Genomic DNA, 18,160 nt, shown 5'->3' with positions numbered 1-18,160 from the left:
ACACAAGTGCACTTGGAGGCGGGGAGGGGATCCCGAATCTTAAGCAGGCTCCATACCCAGTGCGGAACCCAACGTGGGGCTCAGTCTCACAACCCCGAGATCATGACCCAAGCCAAAATGAAGAGTTAGATGCTTAACCAACTGAGCCACCCAGGCACCCCTCAAGAGTGACTTTTTAAAGTAGCAAATTATTGTGGTGCCTGGCTGGCTCAGTCGGTAGAATGTGCAACTCTTGATCTCGAGATCCTAAGTTTGAGCCCCACACTGGGTGTGGAGACTACTCAAATAAATCTTTTTTAAAGAACAAATAAAGTAGCAAATTATTAATGGAAAAAGGAGATTCTTTCCCTTTATTCTTGGATAAAATGGAATTTTATCATTTATACCTCTTATATATTTGGAATTTAAATAAGATTTAAAAAATTTTCAGAGCAAAAAAATGAAAGTAAAAATTGAAATGCAAATGTAATTTCTAGCTATCAGTTCATTTCATGAGAGCTTATGTCCAGCATTCTTGTTCTTTGATTTTGTAGAATTTTCTATGGTTGGTCCAAAGTAACTTTGATGTAGTGTGATAATGCCCTTCACTATTTATGGCTTTCTTAGACCTCATAGGATTAATTGGCATGATTGCTAGAGTTCCTGGCAAACTGTATTTTCAGTTCTAGTGTTTGAAACATGTATTCAGGGTACGGTAAGGCTGGGGAATGATGTTTCTGAAACTGACCACACAAGTGAGGCTGGGCTATGGAATCAGATGGACACTTTCCCCAGGGTGTGAAAAAGCGCAGGCATCCATGGGTACTTTGGGCCCCCTCTAAGTCAGTGATGATGGCAGAAATCATCCTTCAGTGGTAATAAAAGCCTACAAAGTACCAGGTTTTTAATATCGGTATCACTAATCCTCAAAATGATTTGCAAGGTAGATATTGGTATTTCTATTTTATGAGAAGACTGAAGCTCAGAGAAACGAGGTAACTTCCCCAGGTCCCGCAGGCACAGAGCTGGGAAGGTGCTCAGACCCAGGTTCACGTGCATCCAGAGCTCATGCCCCTACCGCTACGCTAGGCTGCTTCCCGCAAGACGTCCAGGTCAGCACTTACATCGGCTCATAAAAAGTGCTTGATATAATTACTGTTTGGAAACGATCCCTCTTGTCTGCCCCTGCTTTCTGCACGCTGCTGTCAGGAGCAGCGATGTTCCGAGATGCCCCTGTGGGCGCCGACAGGAGCAGCATCAGAGACTTCTGGCAGCAAGTCTGAGAGATAGGACTGGCAGGTACTTAGGGGCTGCAGGGGCTGGACTCCAAGGATAGAACCGGCCATGTGCTGTGAGCAGAGGCCTGGGTCCTCTGCTCCCTGTGTCAGCCTTATAGGTGAGAGCTTGTGCTTAGGGACTGCTCTCAGCAAGATTATCCTAGGAGGAAAGGAAGGAAAGAAGGGAGGGAGGGAGGAGGGTTGGTTATTTGTAGCCATCATATTGTGTGCACATATACGTGTTAACACTTAAACAATAACCTTCCTTCCAGAAATATTCTAAGGCCTCTGTAGATGCTTCTTTTTAATTTACGGAATAATCATTTTGGTTCATCTGATAAACTGTTGTCGAGCAGCCAACCAGAAATACATGGTTTTCTGAGTGTTCAAAACTCTTGGATTTCAGGGTAGAACAGAGTGATTCATTAATTTTGTTTCTCTGGTTTTTATGGGCATCCATGGATGTGAGTTCACATCCACTTGGACGTTGGAAACCCAAACAGTAGCATCTAATTATTCCTCTGTGGTCAAGTTCCTATAGATCTCTCATTAGGAGAGAATTCTGAAAAGAGCAAGAAGCACGCTAGGCATCCTGAATATTAGGAATAAAATAGCTTCCAGGATGTTTCAAATATGTTTACAATCATGCAGGAATTTTTCTATAATCAGAGTTCCAAATTAACCAAGTCGGGGCATCTGCAGAGTGTGGATGGGTATATGTTTGTTTTCTTTCCTCTGGGGTTTTTTCAGCCTAGTGCTTAAGAACAAAATCTCCTTTGGAAATTGTCCAGCACCCAGCAGTTGTGCTTTGTGTTGCCAATTAAGACTTCGATTGGGGGCTTGATTTGGAATCCTTGGGAAAAGCTTTGTTTCCATTAGTCAAAGGAAAAAAGGCAGAAAATCCGGGGAAGACATTGTAGGTCATACCTTGCTCAGTGGGGATGCTGAAGCTGACAATAGAATAACATTTCCACTGGCTCAAAACAGAGACAATCACTCATTCTTTCTGCTCCTAAGTAGAGTTTTACAATAGGGCAGAGCTGTGAGAAGAGAGATCAAAAGAACTAAACTGGTACAAAACAGAGCATTATTTTAAAAATGCTCTGTTCTAAGTGTAAAATAGGGTGGTAAACATCTACTGCTTCCAAATAAACAGCTGACAGTCCTTTGGAAAACTGGTTACACTTGTTAGAAAGACCCATTTGTAAATGCACCAGTTGGTGCTGGACATGCACACAATTTCAAGAGTAGAAAAGTGAAACCTGATTTTCTGGGGTTTTTTTTTATTATTATTACTTCTGATATATTTCCTTATCACTCAGATCCACTGAAACATTTTGAGTCTGTTTCTCTAGCAAAATAGAGATAGAATCATTCTGCCATTGAACGGAGGAAGATGAGTTGGCACCTATCCCTTTATCAGAAGTGACGCAGTCACCCCTCTGGGCTCAGGGACCTGGCTTCGCATGGTAGAAGAGAAACTTCTTCTGAAGATCCGTCAGATTCTCTAAGATCACCAGCCTTCCTCGACAATGACTTGGTTTCTGCCACAAAGATACAGTGGAAGAGAGGGAGATGAGAGCATTTTGTAATTACTGAAGTGAGCGATCTGCGAGAATTGTAACTTGCAGGGGCGCCCGGGGGGCTCAGTTGGTTAAGCATCTGCCTTCAGCTCAGGTCATGATCTCAGGGTGCTGGGATTGAGCCCCGTGTCGGGCTCCACATCAAGCCTTCCTGCTCAGCGAGGAGTCTGCTTCTCCCCCTCACTCTCCCTCTGTGCTCTCCCTCCCTCTCCCTTTCTCTCTTTCTCTCTCAAATAAATATAATCTTTAAAAAAAAAAAAGGAATTGTAACTTGCAGGACAAATGCCAGATTGGTCCTCGTCCCATGTTGACTCACCAGTGCTCAGCCCAGCACCCAGTGTACAGTCACTGCGTCATAAGTATTTGTAGAGTGGATAATTGTTCTAATCAAGCATCATCACCCCAGCTGTCATGATAGACGACATCATCAGAAGATCCCTGGCGGTACACCCAAGGGCTACCTGTCTGGTTTCTGTTTTGTTTGTTTGTTTGTTTGTTTTTTACTGTAAATGTTTGGGATCTTCTTGCACAACTTTGGAACCAATCCTTGATTCCAAATCACATAATGAGAGAAAGACATAATTGTAGCTTGTTATGCTTAGAGTTACTATCTAACCATAAGAAGGCTTGCCACCAGTCACCCTTGCATAAACTTCTATGAAGTCTAAAATTTAGTTTAAGTTGGCAAAAACCATCGAATGGGTATGGAATGAAATGTAAAGAACCACTGTATTTTCAGAACTTAGAAGGTTTTTGGTTTGGGAGTGGGGGTAGAGACCAGAAGGGAAAAGAAGAAATGATGGTATCCATGCATTTCTACACCAAAAATATTTTACTTGCTTTAAGCACTAAAAAATGTACTCCATTACTATACAGTCTCTCACAAGCCAGTTCTTCTACCACTTTCAAAATGAAGAGCAGAATTTTCCCCTTGCTGTCCAGAGGGAACGTAACTTCTTTGATATTCCCTGCTGGTTATTGAAGGAGGCTTCTCACAGTGAGTATACTCCTTCTGGCTGCCCTTGATGCTGTGAATGTCTGTTCTTCCAGCTTTATTTGCTGTCCTTCACTTGGAGTCCTGGTAAATCCTCTTTAATTCATAAGAGCTCTTGGCTCTCAAAAGGAAATATCTTGTTTTTTCTATGTATACAATAGTGGATTTTTTTTAAAGCTTCACATTTTAATGCAAATGGGCAGATGACAAATATCTGGGAATAGCTGTGATGAATTATATCCAAGTCTGTATATGCAGACGGAAGTGTTTTCCATTTTGATGTGTGGTGTGTGTTCTGTTATTTATTGAAACTTACCAAAATGTTTTTCCCACGCTTTGGTTGTTACTCTCGGTTTCTTCCGCTTTGTCTCCGTGGCTCTCACGCGTAGACCAAACAGGTCTGTGAGTCTTCTGAAGGCATGCAGACCGAGTAGATGGACTCGCAGGTGAGGGGTCCTTAGACTTATTTCACAGCTCAGGAGCATGAGGTCCCGTGAACACCGCAGCATAGCGATCTTCAGTGTCTCCTGTTGGTCCAGCCTCAAATCCTATAACCATGTTAATTATTGACGTTTGCTGGACTTTGAGATGTTCAGCAGGCCCTCAACCCCGTGTACATGGGTGTCCTTATGAGCCGTACGCAGTCCTGAGTAGGAAGCCCAGCAGAGAGCACGAGGAGCAAAGTAATCCCAGACGAACTGCTGCATCCCTGAATCTGTGTTCTCATCTATCAGGGGGATCACGCTGCCTTTGCAGGGGACTAGATTAAATCACATACGCCAGTTGTGAAGTTCTTAGCATATGTGGCCCATCACTGCCACTTGCCAGTTCCGTGTCTCCATCACCGGTGTCCCCTGGTAGCTCTTCTAGCCGCCAAGCTCAGCGTTACTAGAAATTCGGTTAATGTGTGCTGTAATTGATGAATAGCCATGACTTTTCCAGATCTGTAAGAGTGTTTTATACCAGTCTTTAAGTTGCCATGAACTTGCCATGAACTCCCCTAGGGACGCCACGTGGGTGACGCTCCAGGCCGGTGGCTGCTGTTACTCTCCCAGGGGGCCACCAGGGCTAGGCAGCACGCCTCCGAGCCCCATGCTAGATGCTTGGCAGAGAAAGATCCCGTGAAATTAAATCAGCTCGGTGTTTCTCGTCTCTGGAAGGAATTGAACTTGAAGCAGAAAGGTTTCTGTAATTTTTAGACCTCAGTCCCAAATTTCAGAAATGCAGTGCTCTCCTAAGATCTGTAATTTCCTTGTCCCCAAATTCAGTGTTCTAAAAACGCACGTTTTGACCTTAAGGCATGCCTGTTCAGATCCCAGTTGTAAGATTCTGGTGCTGTAAATCCAAAGCTTCCTCAGTTAGCCAAAAAGCCTGTGCAGAAAGCCTATTCATGTCATCACGATTATGGTCACGTTATTTATATTTGCTCACCCAGAGAGCGAGATGGTTTTTCAAAAGCTGATACGCCATGCCGGTTTTAAAAACATGCTAAGATTCTTTGCTGAGTGATGGGCGGTTCCGAAGGGAAAGGGACTGAAGCTGGCCTGAAGGAAGGGGCCGAGGACAGAGGAGGAAGAGCAGGTGGGGGGCTGCCGAGAAGCCCCAGTGCGCGGCTGGGCTGTGCCATCGGGAGAAAGGGGCGCTCGGACCTTCCCCCTAGGGGTGTAGCCTTGGTCTCGAGTCCCTTGGCTCCCACCTCCCCGGCTGAAGTGTGGTCTGATCTGCCAGCCTCCCTGGGCCCGTGCTCTCAGCAGCCACGTGGCACTTCTGTCTTGTCCCCATGTCCACCTGCAGCCCCAGCGCCCCCCGCACCCCACTTCCTCCCACCTTCGGCCCCTCTCTCCTGGCTTCCCCCTCCCCGCCTCTCCAGCCTTCCCTGCGGCCTGGCTCGCACGCCTGCCCCGGGCAGGCCCTCCACCAGAGCCCCAGCGTGGGCCTGTCACTGCCAGCCAGCCCTCTCCTTTCTTACAGAGCAGGTGCTCTGTTAGAGTACCTCCTGTCTCTTCCTGTGACAGGCTCACAGCGTGATAGTCCCCTTTATTGACTCACTTATTTCAGCCTTTTTCACTGAGTAAGGATCCAGCTTCTTTACCGGGCTCTCGAAGTATGTAAAAATGATCCATTAGATAGGGTCCCAGGGAATGTGTGGCCTAGTGGTGAGGAAACGAACGCCGCAGGGATGCCTCTAATACACGTAGGTGCTCCGGGAGCGTCCCGTGGTACCCACGGCCGTGTCCCTGGCCGAGACAGCCTTCATGCCGCACGGGCCTGCCTTTTCCCTAGAACATCTCTTCCCGACTGTGTAATGACAGCACATTCAAGCCATTCATTTCATCTCTCCCAGAAATTCACAGTCTTCAGGCAGTCTCCCCAGACATCACCCCCGGGCCCCCCACCAGTCTAGTTCCCCCTGCTTATACTTGCATGGGCGCTACCTCCAAACTAAGGCATCATGCGCGGGGTGGGGTGTTTCTGTCCTTACCGGGGGCGTTCTGTTTGCATTCGTCCTGCGTGTGCCTCTAGACCAGAGCTCCTCCACACCCGTGCTGTTGACTTGGGGGGCTGGACTGCTCTTCGTCATGGGGTTGTCCTGGGAGCTGCGGGATGTTTCGCAGCATCCCTGGCCTCCCCACCTACTGGATGCCAGTAGCCGCCCTCTCCCCCTAGCTGTGACCATCAAAAATGGCTCCAGACATCGCCAAGTGTCCTCTGGGGGTGTCACCCCTGGTTGAGCACCCCTGGTTGAGACTGCTCCGGGGCAGGTGACTTCCTGCGAAGCCGCTGGAGTGCTCTCACAGAGGGCTGTTGGGACCTTCCCTTTCAGTTTCTGCCATGACACTGAACTGTGTACCAGTTGCCCCCGTTCCAAAGGCAGTGAGCAGAGCCATTGATCCCAAGTGACATTCTGCAGTGAGGAATACATACAGACATGCTCACACACACGTAGAGACATTCTGCAGTTAGGAGCCAAGCTCTTAAATGTCCACGTGGAAGTAGGATGTTCTATGTGATATATTTTTATACTCGGCAATAAAATAAAATTGCCCTGTTAAGAATTTCATTGTCCTTTACTTCTCGCTGTAGTACCATCAAGAGGACCAGCTCCTCCGAGCGAGTGTCTCCTGGCGGCCGAAGGGAAAGCTGTGGGGATTCCAAAGGAAACCGAAACCGCACGGGGTCCACAAGTAGTTCTTCCAGTGGCAAGAAGAACAGTGAGAGGTAAGGGGCATCTTCTCTGCTGGTCCTGCTGTCCGGATGTTTTGTTACCCCTTTTCCCTAGAGATCCCAATAGGCACACGAGCTCCGAGCTCTCTCCAGCGGATAGACATTCTCCTGGGAGCATTGTGGGTAGTCATCCAATGGCCGTTGGAGGCGGCCACTCATCACAGTTCCTACCTATCCAGGTAAAAGGTGAGAACTTGAAATCCCAGCACCCCCGATGCAGACAGAAATAGTTCCTGAGAATTTGCTTAGCACCAAATCCGTGGAATGGGGAGGGCCATTCTGAATTTCCATACGGAGCACTTTATACTTCCAGTACGTTCCGCTGCCATTTTGAAATTAATTTCAGTGGGTTGTTTAACTTTGTCAACAGTACTTTTCAAGGTTGACTGGGTGAAAAGCTGAAGTTTTATCGTTTGTCAGAAACCATTTTTAATACTGAGCTGACACCAGAAATAGGACCATTTCTTTCTGGTTTCATGAAATACGTTTACTTCTAATTTTGAATTTTCCCTTTGAGGTTAATTTCTAATGGAGTATGATAAATACCTACACAACTAATAGTAACCTTTTATTAGGGAAAGCTGATCATTGGCGTTTTAATGACCTGCATCCCGTTTACGAATGTGTGGGGCATAGGAGACTGGTTTCTCTAGGCAGATACCCTGATGCTGTACTTTATTCTCTCTTTTTAAACATTGTGCTTTAATTTTACTCTCTCTCTACTGAGCAAGGCTGAGGAAGGAATTTCAGCTTCACAGGCTAAACATGGCTTTTTTCCCCCCAAATGTTTATGTACGGAGAAGGCTTAGTCATAAAGCAATTGACTCCAACCCACAGGCTGTAAAAATTCCAGGTTTGTAAATCCACTCTGATTCAGTCCTGTAAGGACGCTTAAATTCATTTTCAGTTTTATTCCTAAAAGATATTGTCTGTAGAAAAGATGTGGGCACTTCCCCCATCTGTAGCAGGTTAGGGCCACCCACCGTCGAATAACAGCCTCAGAGACCACTGACATGGGCTTCCGTCTTCTAATTTAGACTGTTAGTACTTCTTATCAGAAGATTATGCTAATTGGACGATAATACCTTAGAAAGAAGGCCACGTGGCTTACATTGGCAGTAGAGTGTAAATGGGTCATGCCGCGGGGCCTTCAGGCTTCTCTGAATTTAGGGTAAGCTTGGAAGTTGGCCTGAAAGGTCTAGATCTTGGCAGGTCTTAAAAACTTGGCTCCTTCTGTGCACATCTGATTTTTATTAAGAATTTCCAAAAAGAATCTGCATTGTGCAAACTCCAGATCTGTTTTATCTTTCAAACCCTATGGCGTTGATAAATGCACTGGGTAAATATTTCCATAAAAGATATTTGCAAAAGGTTTTGTTTGGTTTTGTTTTGTTTTTAATGCCACGGTAGGAAATTTTGATTTGGAAATAAAGGGTAGGGAAAATCTACTCATTTCCTAAAAATAACTCAAGCAACTAAACGTGTCCATTTACAAGTGAATCCCTTGTTTTGTTCGGACCCAGGAAAAGTTGAGGTCTGCGTACCGTTGAAAAGGTTGAGTGGCACACACCTGAGAAAGAAAGTTCTTGCCTTCTTGCCGGTAATTGCTGGTACTGGCAGATACCTTTAGGGGCCCGTGGGAATAATAGCCCAGTAACTGAGACAGGAAGAAGCAGCCCCAAGAAGCAATAGCAGTGAAGGTCAAGCTGGTGATTCAGTCTCTGCCTGACTCTTTCCTTCCTTCTTCCTCTCCCTTCCCCCATGACCAGCCCCCCTCCTGAGCTCTGTTGATCTGGCTCCAAAGCAAAGCTGGAGTCCCAAGGACCGATGCCCAGTGGCCGAGACTTAAAGCGTGCAGAGAAAGGTGTAGGGAGGTGACCTGAAATAACCCTCTTTGAAACACCATGGTCTTTAGTAATCTAAGATGGTGTGATCTCTTCCTTATCACTCCAGTGTCTGTCCTTCCATGGTCCCAGGATGCTGTCCTACATTTTCAGAGCTTGTCGTGTTCGGTTACTGGGGGCGGCAAGACCAAATGGAAAGGGCGTGGGCTCTGGAGTAAAAGAAAGGTCTGGGTTTGTAAACCAGGAAGTTCTCCGAGCCTCAGCTTTTGCCTTGGTGCACGAGGGGTGGCACACCCAATCGCCTTGAATCTTATCATCGAACTGACTGGGAGGAGAACCCCCAGCCCAAGGCTTGGCACCTGGTCCTGGGCATCACGGTGGTGGCAGGTGTGAGAGAACGAGACCTGAGCAGAGCACAGGACAATAAGTGATGAGGCTTTCCCAAACCAGTTGCTTTCTTTCGCTCGCTTGTAAAATAAGGGAGTTACAGGGTGGCAGAAGTGACTAGTCTCGTTTCTGGTCTGACACACATTCACTGATGTTCATGTACGTGACACAGTCCCAGGAGTGCAACCTGAGTTCTGGCAAGATCTAGAAGTGCTCGGGGCGGGGGGCGGGGGGGGGGGAAGGAAGGGTGACACGTCTGCACGGTTGTCCGCATCACACCAGAGGGAGCAGGGCTGCGGGTGAGCTGGCCAGAATGCAAGGGAGGGCGAGAGCACAGGGGTGACTCTGGATGGGTCCCGCTTTGTGCAGGAGGCACATGGTGCACCCACCCCGGGGCTGTAACTTGGGAGAAGCAGACCCTTGGCTCCGGAGCTCACGTTACCGCACACCATATGCAGAGCTATCTTCAGTGCATGTGGAACTCTTACGAAAATTGGAAAGAGCCTCCTCTCGCTCCAGAAAAACAATCCCACGTCAGCATATATAGTTCTTAATAATAATTACAGCAAATATAAATGACTCCATATACATTGTCTAAATCTTCATGTCGAACATAAAATAATAGTGTTTTTGAGGTCCTCAACATTCCCATTTTCTGAGATAGACCAATTTACTTAGAAATAATGGTATGTTTTGCTTTCATAGAAACCATATTCTTTTATGAGTCTCAATGTTCCTGCACCTACATCTCATTTTCTCTGGAAATGGCCACTGGATTTGATGGTCATTCTTGTGACATTGTAGATTTTTGTCTTAGAGTGCTTAACACCTTAAAATGCTCTGCTTAGAACAACAGTACTTAATCTTTACACTGACAAAACTTCTATAAAAACAAAAACAATATATGGCAATGTAATATTTACTCTATGTATTATTGATGATAAATATTAAGTTATATAGTGATTTGTGTTATAAGGAAGTACTTATTAAATTTAGGAAATCAACAGTAACATTCTGATGAATGACCTGTGTTATCTAATGTAGCCACTGTACTAACCCAATAGGGATTTTTTTTTAATTAAAAAAAAAGTGTTCTGTATCAGACAGAAAAACAGCTACTACTTAGAATGCAGTTTAATGTTAGATGTTGCTAGAATGATTAAGTGTTTCAATTAGAAAACTGGCCCCCCCTTTGTAATTCTGACTGGAGAGACATATATCAGTTTTGTAAACTAGATACTTTGTTTCCATCAAAAAGTTGTTGTAATGGGCTCATTTTGTTAGAACAAGAAATGTTTCAGCTGGAAACCTTGTAGGAACACTTACTAATAAAAAAAAACCACACATTTAAACTCTCCATCTTTAGAGTCAACAAAAGTGAAAAGACACTTCAAAATAGCAAAGATGTGCAAATGTCCCCTTAGAGGCTCTTTTGTGTTGAACCACCTGAATGCCGGTGCCAGCCGTTTTATCCAGACTACAGGGTCCAGAAGCCTGAGCTGGAGACCCTGAGCTCCATCCTTCCTAAAGCTCTAGTGTTCAATGAAATAGTCTTTTCAGTGACACCTCGAGGTCCTCAGGGTTCAAATTTGTTCTTTTACTTCAGCATCAGTGAGAGTGCAATCTGAATCTTAATCCTCAGCCTGGGTGCAAGGCCCCTCATCTGCCGGCTCTCCATCCTCTCTTGGGCCCTGATATTCATGCCTCTCTAACACCAGCTCTCACTTCTCCCCAGCAAGAATTTTTTCTTTGAGATAATTGATTTATTACACAGGTAACATGTGTGCCCCAATGATCAAACCCAGTCTTAAATGTGAATCTAAGTAAGAACATAGAGTATTTAGAAAAACCTTTATTGTATAGGGGCGCCTGGGTGGCTCAGCCGGTTAAGCATCTGACTCTTGATTTCGGCTCAGGTCATGATCTCATGGGTCGAGAGATCAAGCCCTGTGTCGGGCTCCACACTGAGTGCAGAGTCTGCTTGTCTCTGTCCCTCTCCCTCTGGACCTCCCCCCACTCTCTCTCTCTCTCTCTCTCTCAAATAAATAAATAAATAAATAAAATCTTCAAAAAAAATCTTTATTGTATTATAAAACACAGGTACAAAAAAAAAAAAGGAAAAAACCCCACACAAACAAATATATAGCTTAATGAATTACACCTTCTAGCACTTAGCAAATGGAGGGTTTTCACCTTCTAACCTGAGTGACGTGTCTATGTCTGGAGATTTGGCGGGGGTCGATGGTTGGGTACATTTGGAGGAACTCCAGCGGATCCTTCAGGACCCACTCAGGATGCCCCCTTCTCTGGGAAGCCTGCCCTGGCTCTTTGGTCTGAGTCAGTTGCCTTTCTGATTGCTCTGTACCTGCTCATTCGCTTGATCTGGAACTCCCTTCCCATGCCCACGCACGCCCCTTGCCCTCTCGGTAGCTTTGGGAAGGCAGAAGCTGTCCCTTATTATTCTTGGTATCACTAGCACCTCACACAGGGCCTGCCACATAGTAACTGCTCAATAAGTATTTGTGGCATGAAAGAAAGAATATATATTTAATTTAAAAAACAAAAACCAAAACCATAGTCATTTAAGAACTGTGTCAACAGCACCACCTATTGGTAGATAGGTTTGACACTACACTTCAGATTCTGAAACCTTTTGCACTGGAAATGAGATGGCTTAACTTTACAGAAAGGGTGGTTCACTCTCCAAGCCATGGAGTCATTTATCTTTTAATAAGTGTTAAAGTAATAAGTGCTAATATTCCGTATGCTGTTATAGTTAGGAGGCTGGTAGGCAGAGAGCCTGCAAATAGGTGTAGGTTCTTATCAGTGAAATTCGGAGGAAGAGGGAAGTGACATTAAGTAATCACCATGTCCTGGGCGCTCTGTGACACACTTTATCTGATCTGGGCCTGTACCTGGCAGTGGATTTAGTCCCACTTTGTAGATGAAAGAAAGACTTACAGAGGTAAAGCAACTTGCCCGACCTGAATGCAGATCCAGCTGACTTCAAAATCTGGGCTCATTCTGCCGCATCAAGCTGGAAGTACTAGTTGGAAATGTCTATGAAGCAGTCTTTGTCCCCAGGGAGGTCTCCAGTGACATCTAAAATCTTTTAGATGGTTCCTAAATGACCCTCTTTCTAGTAGAAAGCCGCTTAAGGGCATTTATATGGAGAATCATTACTTACCCGGTAAAGTATTTTGATTTCCAGTGGAAATGTTATTTCAAGTGGGGTCCTTTTCAAAAGGACTCGTGGTATGTGTGCCAAGAACGACAGTTTTTATAGGCAAATAAATTTCAGGGAAACAACACGTTTGACTTTGGAATGGTCTTCTCCTTGATCGAGCCTTAGTAATCATTTTCAGAAGCAAGTGTCTCTCCTCAAACAGCATTTGATGCCTGTTGGCTCTGCTCTAATCCTGGTCACCCCGGGGTCCCTGTCACACACAGCACTCATGTGTCAGACCTGCAGTGTGCAGGACCTGGGCCCCTGAGCTCTCTTTCGGCACGTGGGGCAAATTAGGTAACAGATACGGAAGTGCTGAGTGCAGATCCCACCGCAGAGGAGGAGCACGGTGAATATGGGTTGAATCGGAGTCTGAGCAAGTTCCCCACCCGTCTCCCCTCCTTATACACACCCAGCCTACCGTGGGGGCAAGGTGAGTGTTAGCAGATGAAAAGGCAGACAACCACTAGGAGACAGGCCCTGTGCCCAGAGTCCACAGTGAACATTATCGGAGTGTGGGTAATGCATGACGTGGACTCGGGTGGCTGCGGCTGCTGCATGGGTGTGAGCTCACGGCTCAGAGCAGGAGCTTTTCCTTGGCTCAACTGTTTGGTTTTCTCCAGCTACTGGTCTGGCGAAGGCTCTCTCGGCTGCCTCGCATCCTCTGTGAGGCCCCAGGTACCGCTTATAGCTTCTAAGAGTCCCTGAGATAGTCTGAGCCAACCGCTCAAGGAGACATACAGCCAAACTCTTTCAGCAAATCTTCCTGCCAAAACACAGCAGTAAAAGCCATAGCCGACTGCAACACTGTTCATTTTGGAGGGATGGGCCACTGCCTGGTGCGGAATAGCCAAGAAGTGAGGGTCTGCCCGGCAGAGCGGAAATCCTTTCTCTCCGCAGGGCTTACGTCTCTCGTGGGCTTCAAGGGAGGGTGGGGGACATCTGCATCAGCCTCCCCTCTGGAGCCACACTCACATTTACCCACTTAGCTCACACGAAGGAACAGGTCATCAGAGACCAATCACACAACACTGGACAGGCAGTCTCCTCCCGCACCAAGCGAACTTGCAGCCCAGGCAACAGCATCAGGTTCCAAGGGTCCACTCTCAATGTGTCGATGGCGAGTTTTGGAAAGGACAGGTGTTCAGCGTGCCGCTCCCATGAATAGACTTTGACTGGAGACCACAGCATGGTCTATCCTTGATAGCTCTGACTATCTCGGGGACTCTTAGAAGCTATAAGCAGTACCTGGGGCCTCACGGAGGATGTGAGGCAGCCAAGAGCCTTTGCCAGACCAGCAGCTGGAGAAAACCAAACAGTTGAGCCAAGGAAAAGCTCCTGCTCTGAGCCGTGAGCTCACACCCATGCAGCAGCCACAGCGGCTTTAATCTTGGATCACTGTTCTCACTGCACCTTCTGGGGTTTGCCCCTCTGTTACTAGTTGGGAAGATTCACTGTCGCTTCATGGGTTTGTACTCACAAGACTTGCACACAGGAGTGGGACTCCCTCTCCCCTGGCACTCTGGTGCTGTTTAGGAAGGGTGCTGGTGCACAGATAGGAATAACGGGTTCACAAGTAGAGTATGTCTTTCTATAAAAATGTAGCTTTCTAAAATAATGAAACACAGCAATAGTATCCTTTCTAAATATAATAGACCCAAAACGTGTTGCCTAGTTCAGAGCAAAATTTAAGCACTATGAGCAGTCTGGTGCTACCTGGTGCCTCTCTGTGTGACCTTCGCTTGTCAATACTCACACTGCCGTTTCTAGTGTTTTATTTATTTATTTATTTTTTGATAAACACTTATTAGAGAGAGAGCACGAGCTGGGAGGGGGGAGCAGAGGAAGAGGAAGAAGCAGGCTTCACCCTGAGCAGGGAGCCCGATGTGGGGCTCGATCCCAGGACCCTGAGATCATGACCTGAGCCAGAGGCAGACGCTTAACCGACTGAGCCACCTAGGCGCCCTCCTTTCTAGTGTTTTAATAGAGATCTTTGATTGTTCCTCTAATGTTATAAGCTCAGCCTCAAAAGTCCACAGGCCTTGCTGCATTTGGAATTCAAACTGCCCTATGGATCTCTCATTCTGAGAAGAACATAGTTCGTAATTGCTCTTTTCAGTCTCCAGGAAAGTTTCTGGAGGCTTATTCCTGTGTTCGTGGCTTTATGTCTCCCTACTTCTGTGATCAAAGTCATGATGGAAAAATGGGCTTTCGTGTCTTCTGATTCCCTGTCATTATGTTCCCATAACCAGTAGGCTTGCTCTGCAGTCTTGCGTTTCAGCTTTAACCCCACGTGTCCTCACCCTGCCTGTGAATCTAACAATATGTGAGAAAGTCAGAGGTAAGATTCATGCTTCGACTCAGACGATCACAGGAATGCCGCTCCTGCTCCGACAGGGAGCACAAACTGGCGATCTGCAAAAGCATGGCTATTTTAAACCCACCCTGCAGCTGAGGTCACAGAGTAATAATGCTGAGCTAAAATCCACAAAGTGACAAGCCTGTCTTGGGAGAGACAGGCCCACGGCTGTGTTCATCTCAGGCAGAGCGGCAGGAGGTGAGGAGCCTTCCTGGATGCACATCGGAAGAAAGCAGCCGAAAGCTCACAGAATAGTTAAGCTGAGTGCGGACTGGCATGGTCATTTGGAAGTCTTGGGAGCCCCTGGCACAGGGGGATCTCCACACACACACTCACACACTCCTGCCTTTCTGTGGACTTGCAGTGAGCCCATGACAGATCAGGAGCAGTGAGCCCATGACAGATCAGGCGTGCAGAAGGACATCTTCTGTGAGGCACGGGCATGGCAGGAGCCAACCACCCCTGCAGGAAGGACGGGAGAGCCCACAGCCCTGGAGGTGCAGTGCATGGTGAAGTTGAGGACCCCGCGGGGAGAGCCGAGGGGACCCCCCCACACCCCGGCCTCACCAGGAGCCCGGCAGGGAGCCCGGCAGGGAGCAGAGCAGAGGTCCCCGCCCTCTGTAGGCGCCTACCTGCGGCAGGGGGACACAGCGTGGAAGGACTTGGCTCAGCGGTGCCATGGGGAGATACACTGCTGGCTGGGGCGTGGGGAGGGTCGGGGGCAGGGCCGGCGGAGGGTGCAGAAGAGAGCGGCCGAGAGGCCTCTCTGGGAAGCGGCTCAAAGCACAGACAACTCAGGGGCCGTGGGACCTGTGTCCAGGAGGAGAGGAAGCTCAGGCAGACGCTGACACAGGAGCTCTGGGCACGAACGAGGGCCACCAGGGACGGGGCAGCTAACTCAGTGACCAGGGGACAGTGACGGGAGACACGGACAGAAAAAGAGCATTGTCAGGACGGCCTTAGAGGCCGGTTAAGACTTGGACTGTCACATCAAAGCTTGTGCCATGCTTTCAGAGTAGTTTTCAGTGACCAAAGGTTAGAGTCATGCAACAGGTCCAACTATTTAAAACACATTTGAGCAGAGCGCAAAGCACTTCTAAAGCATCCGTCCAGAGCCCCCCCCCACCCGTGGCATTGCATAAAACTATCTGGGAATGAAGGACATTGATAATATTATTTATCATATTGTGGGTTTACAGCTAATTTTTTTCTTTTCAAGATTTTATTTATTTGAGAGAAAGGGTGGAGAGAGGAGCAGAGGGAGAGGGAGAATCTCAAGCAGACTCCGTGCTGAGCGTGGAGCCTGACTTGGGGCTCCATCCCACAACCCCAAGATCATGACCTGAGCTGAAGTCAAGCGTCGGTCGCCCAACTGACTGAGGTTCACAGGCGACCCCAGGTTACGGCTAATTCTTACTAGTGGTGTTTCTTAACGTTTTTCAAGAGAAATGGAGGGGAAAAGTCATATTAGGACTATATCTGCTCAGGTACTTTTTAAAAAATATGCATGCACACACAAACCTGTGTGCTTCCGTAAGCTCTCTCGGGGGTGGCTTTCATTTATGTAGTCTGTCTTGTTCCGAGCCTGAAAGCGGGGAGGTCATCCAGGAAGCGGGGTGGTATAGGGGAAGACGGTGCGGACCCTGGAGTCTCGCAGACTTGGGATCAAGCACTGACCCTGTGTTTGAACAGGACACACCTGTTGGCCTGCCCCGAGAGCCCCTTCCCTGCTCTGGCAGGCAGGTGGTAACCTCTCCCTGCAGGTGCCTGTGGTGGGAGGTAGCAGGCCCTCCTGCCCAGGGGCTTCCCCGCGCGAGCTCATCCCCTGGAAGCCTACCCCTAGGGATGACCTTGAATGCTTTGGGGGTTTGGTTTCCCAGGCACAGTCAGGGGGTGGTCTCAGCCTGGCCGAAATCTGCAGTGGGGTCCCCACAGCACTGATGAAATCGCTGCACCCCCGATATTCCTTCTTCTTCTTACAGTAGCCGCCTTGCTAGGAGCTGGGCTCTAAGGGTCCTTACGCAGAAAACCCAGTGTCAGGAATTTGCTGGTTTTAAATAAATTCTTTAAATAATCTATCAGAAGAGCATGGGGAAGAAGCAGACCTTTACACATTTGGATGAGGCCATTCCCATCTTGGTGAAGCACGTTTTTCTCCCTAGACCCTCACTTGCTCTGGTAAAAAGCTTGGTTGGGGTGATAAAGCTGGGATTACAATCTCTTGCACCTGCTTTTAGACATTCTCGTTTATACGTGTTCCTTCTTGCCGTTGCCTGGTTTTGTTTTTCTCATTAACGAGTATCACCGGTGCTGCATCAGGGTGACCGGCCTCCACGTGAACGAGGCTAACCCCTGCCCCCCACCCCCAAGCCTCCCTTTAAGTCTGTCTCTCTTTCATCTCCACAGCAAACCCAAGGAGCCTGTCTTCAGCGCAGGTAAGTCTGATTTCATCTTTGTGCGGGTGCCCCTCACCCCCCTCAGGACTCGAGGGACAAATAAGTAGCTTGTCACCTATGGTGTCCGCATGGGTGGGGCTGGCAGGTTGAGTGCCAGGAGCCTGTGCCCGGGCTCCGGGGCTCAGACCGCAGAGACTGGCCATACCGTGGTCACAGAGACTGGACCCTTTATTTACGCCCTTAAACCTGAGTTAAGATGCGCCAACAAGGAGGAAGAGTAAAATGCCACCACATAAGCAGAAGCAGAACTTGTAGGTGAAGACACTGTGTTGCCTTTGTTATTCTTCCCTGACCCGTGGGGCTTCCGGCTCAACATCTGCATCTCTCCGAAAGGGAAGCTTTCTGATGCGTTAAGTTATAACTTTGTCTAAAAGTAGCTTTTTTCTCTCTCTCTTTCTGCCTTTGATTTCCTAAACTGCAAACTAATAGTTCATATGTACCTTTCCATATACCTTTCTTAACACACATTTTATAATAAGGTAGATGCTATTTTTAGGTTATTAACCTGATTGAAAAGCACATTTAAAATGCAAAATCATTGACAGGTGTGGCATCAGTTAAGTAAAATCATCTAATTATAACTTTGCCAGTTTTTTTCCCTTCGATTCAGAATCAAAACCTCTATAAAAGCCAGCGTTCTGTATTTATCAGCACGTGCTTTAGTATTCATTTCATTTTCAGGAAGCATGAGATCATGCACTGAAAATGTAGTTGCCCCAAAAGCATGCAGAGCCGGGCGTTGAGCGCACTGGTCCGAACCCCTGCGCAGAGGGCAGGTTCTCCTGCCGGGAGCGGGGCGGCCGCTCTGACTGAGAGCTAGCTGCCCCCGC

At 47.4% G+C, this 18,160-nt stretch overlaps 1 protein-coding gene across 4 annotated transcripts in view; it reads left to right on the top strand.

The window, feature by feature from the left end:
- Positions 1–18,160, top strand: part of EML1 (EMAP like 1) — a 124,994-nt gene that overhangs the window by 72,519 nt on the left and 34,315 nt on the right. For 2 of the 4 annotated variants that reach the window (XM_088024998.1, XM_088025000.1), the window contains exons 4-6: positions 4,223–4,279; positions 6,918–7,052; positions 17,281–17,309. In XM_088024998.1, coding sequence (XP_087881124.1) covers positions 4,223–4,279; positions 6,918–7,052; positions 17,281–17,309 — 221 coding nt within the window. The remainder of the gene's footprint in view (positions 1–4,222; positions 4,280–6,917; positions 7,053–17,280; positions 17,310–18,160) is intronic. The other 2 variants (XM_088024999.1, XM_088025001.1) reach the window with 1 other exon arrangement.

The sequence above is a fragment of the Eumetopias jubatus genome, unplaced genomic scaffold (genome assembly GCF_037043125.1).
Source record: "Eumetopias jubatus isolate StellerSeaLion01/CBP00866 unplaced genomic scaffold, mEumJub1_p1.0 scaffold_7, whole genome shotgun sequence".
In the NCBI taxonomy this organism is placed as follows: Eukaryota; Metazoa; Chordata; class Mammalia; order Carnivora; family Otariidae; genus Eumetopias; species Eumetopias jubatus.
Note: the sequence above shows the minus strand (reverse complement) of the source record. Positions and strands in the feature narration are given on the sequence as shown.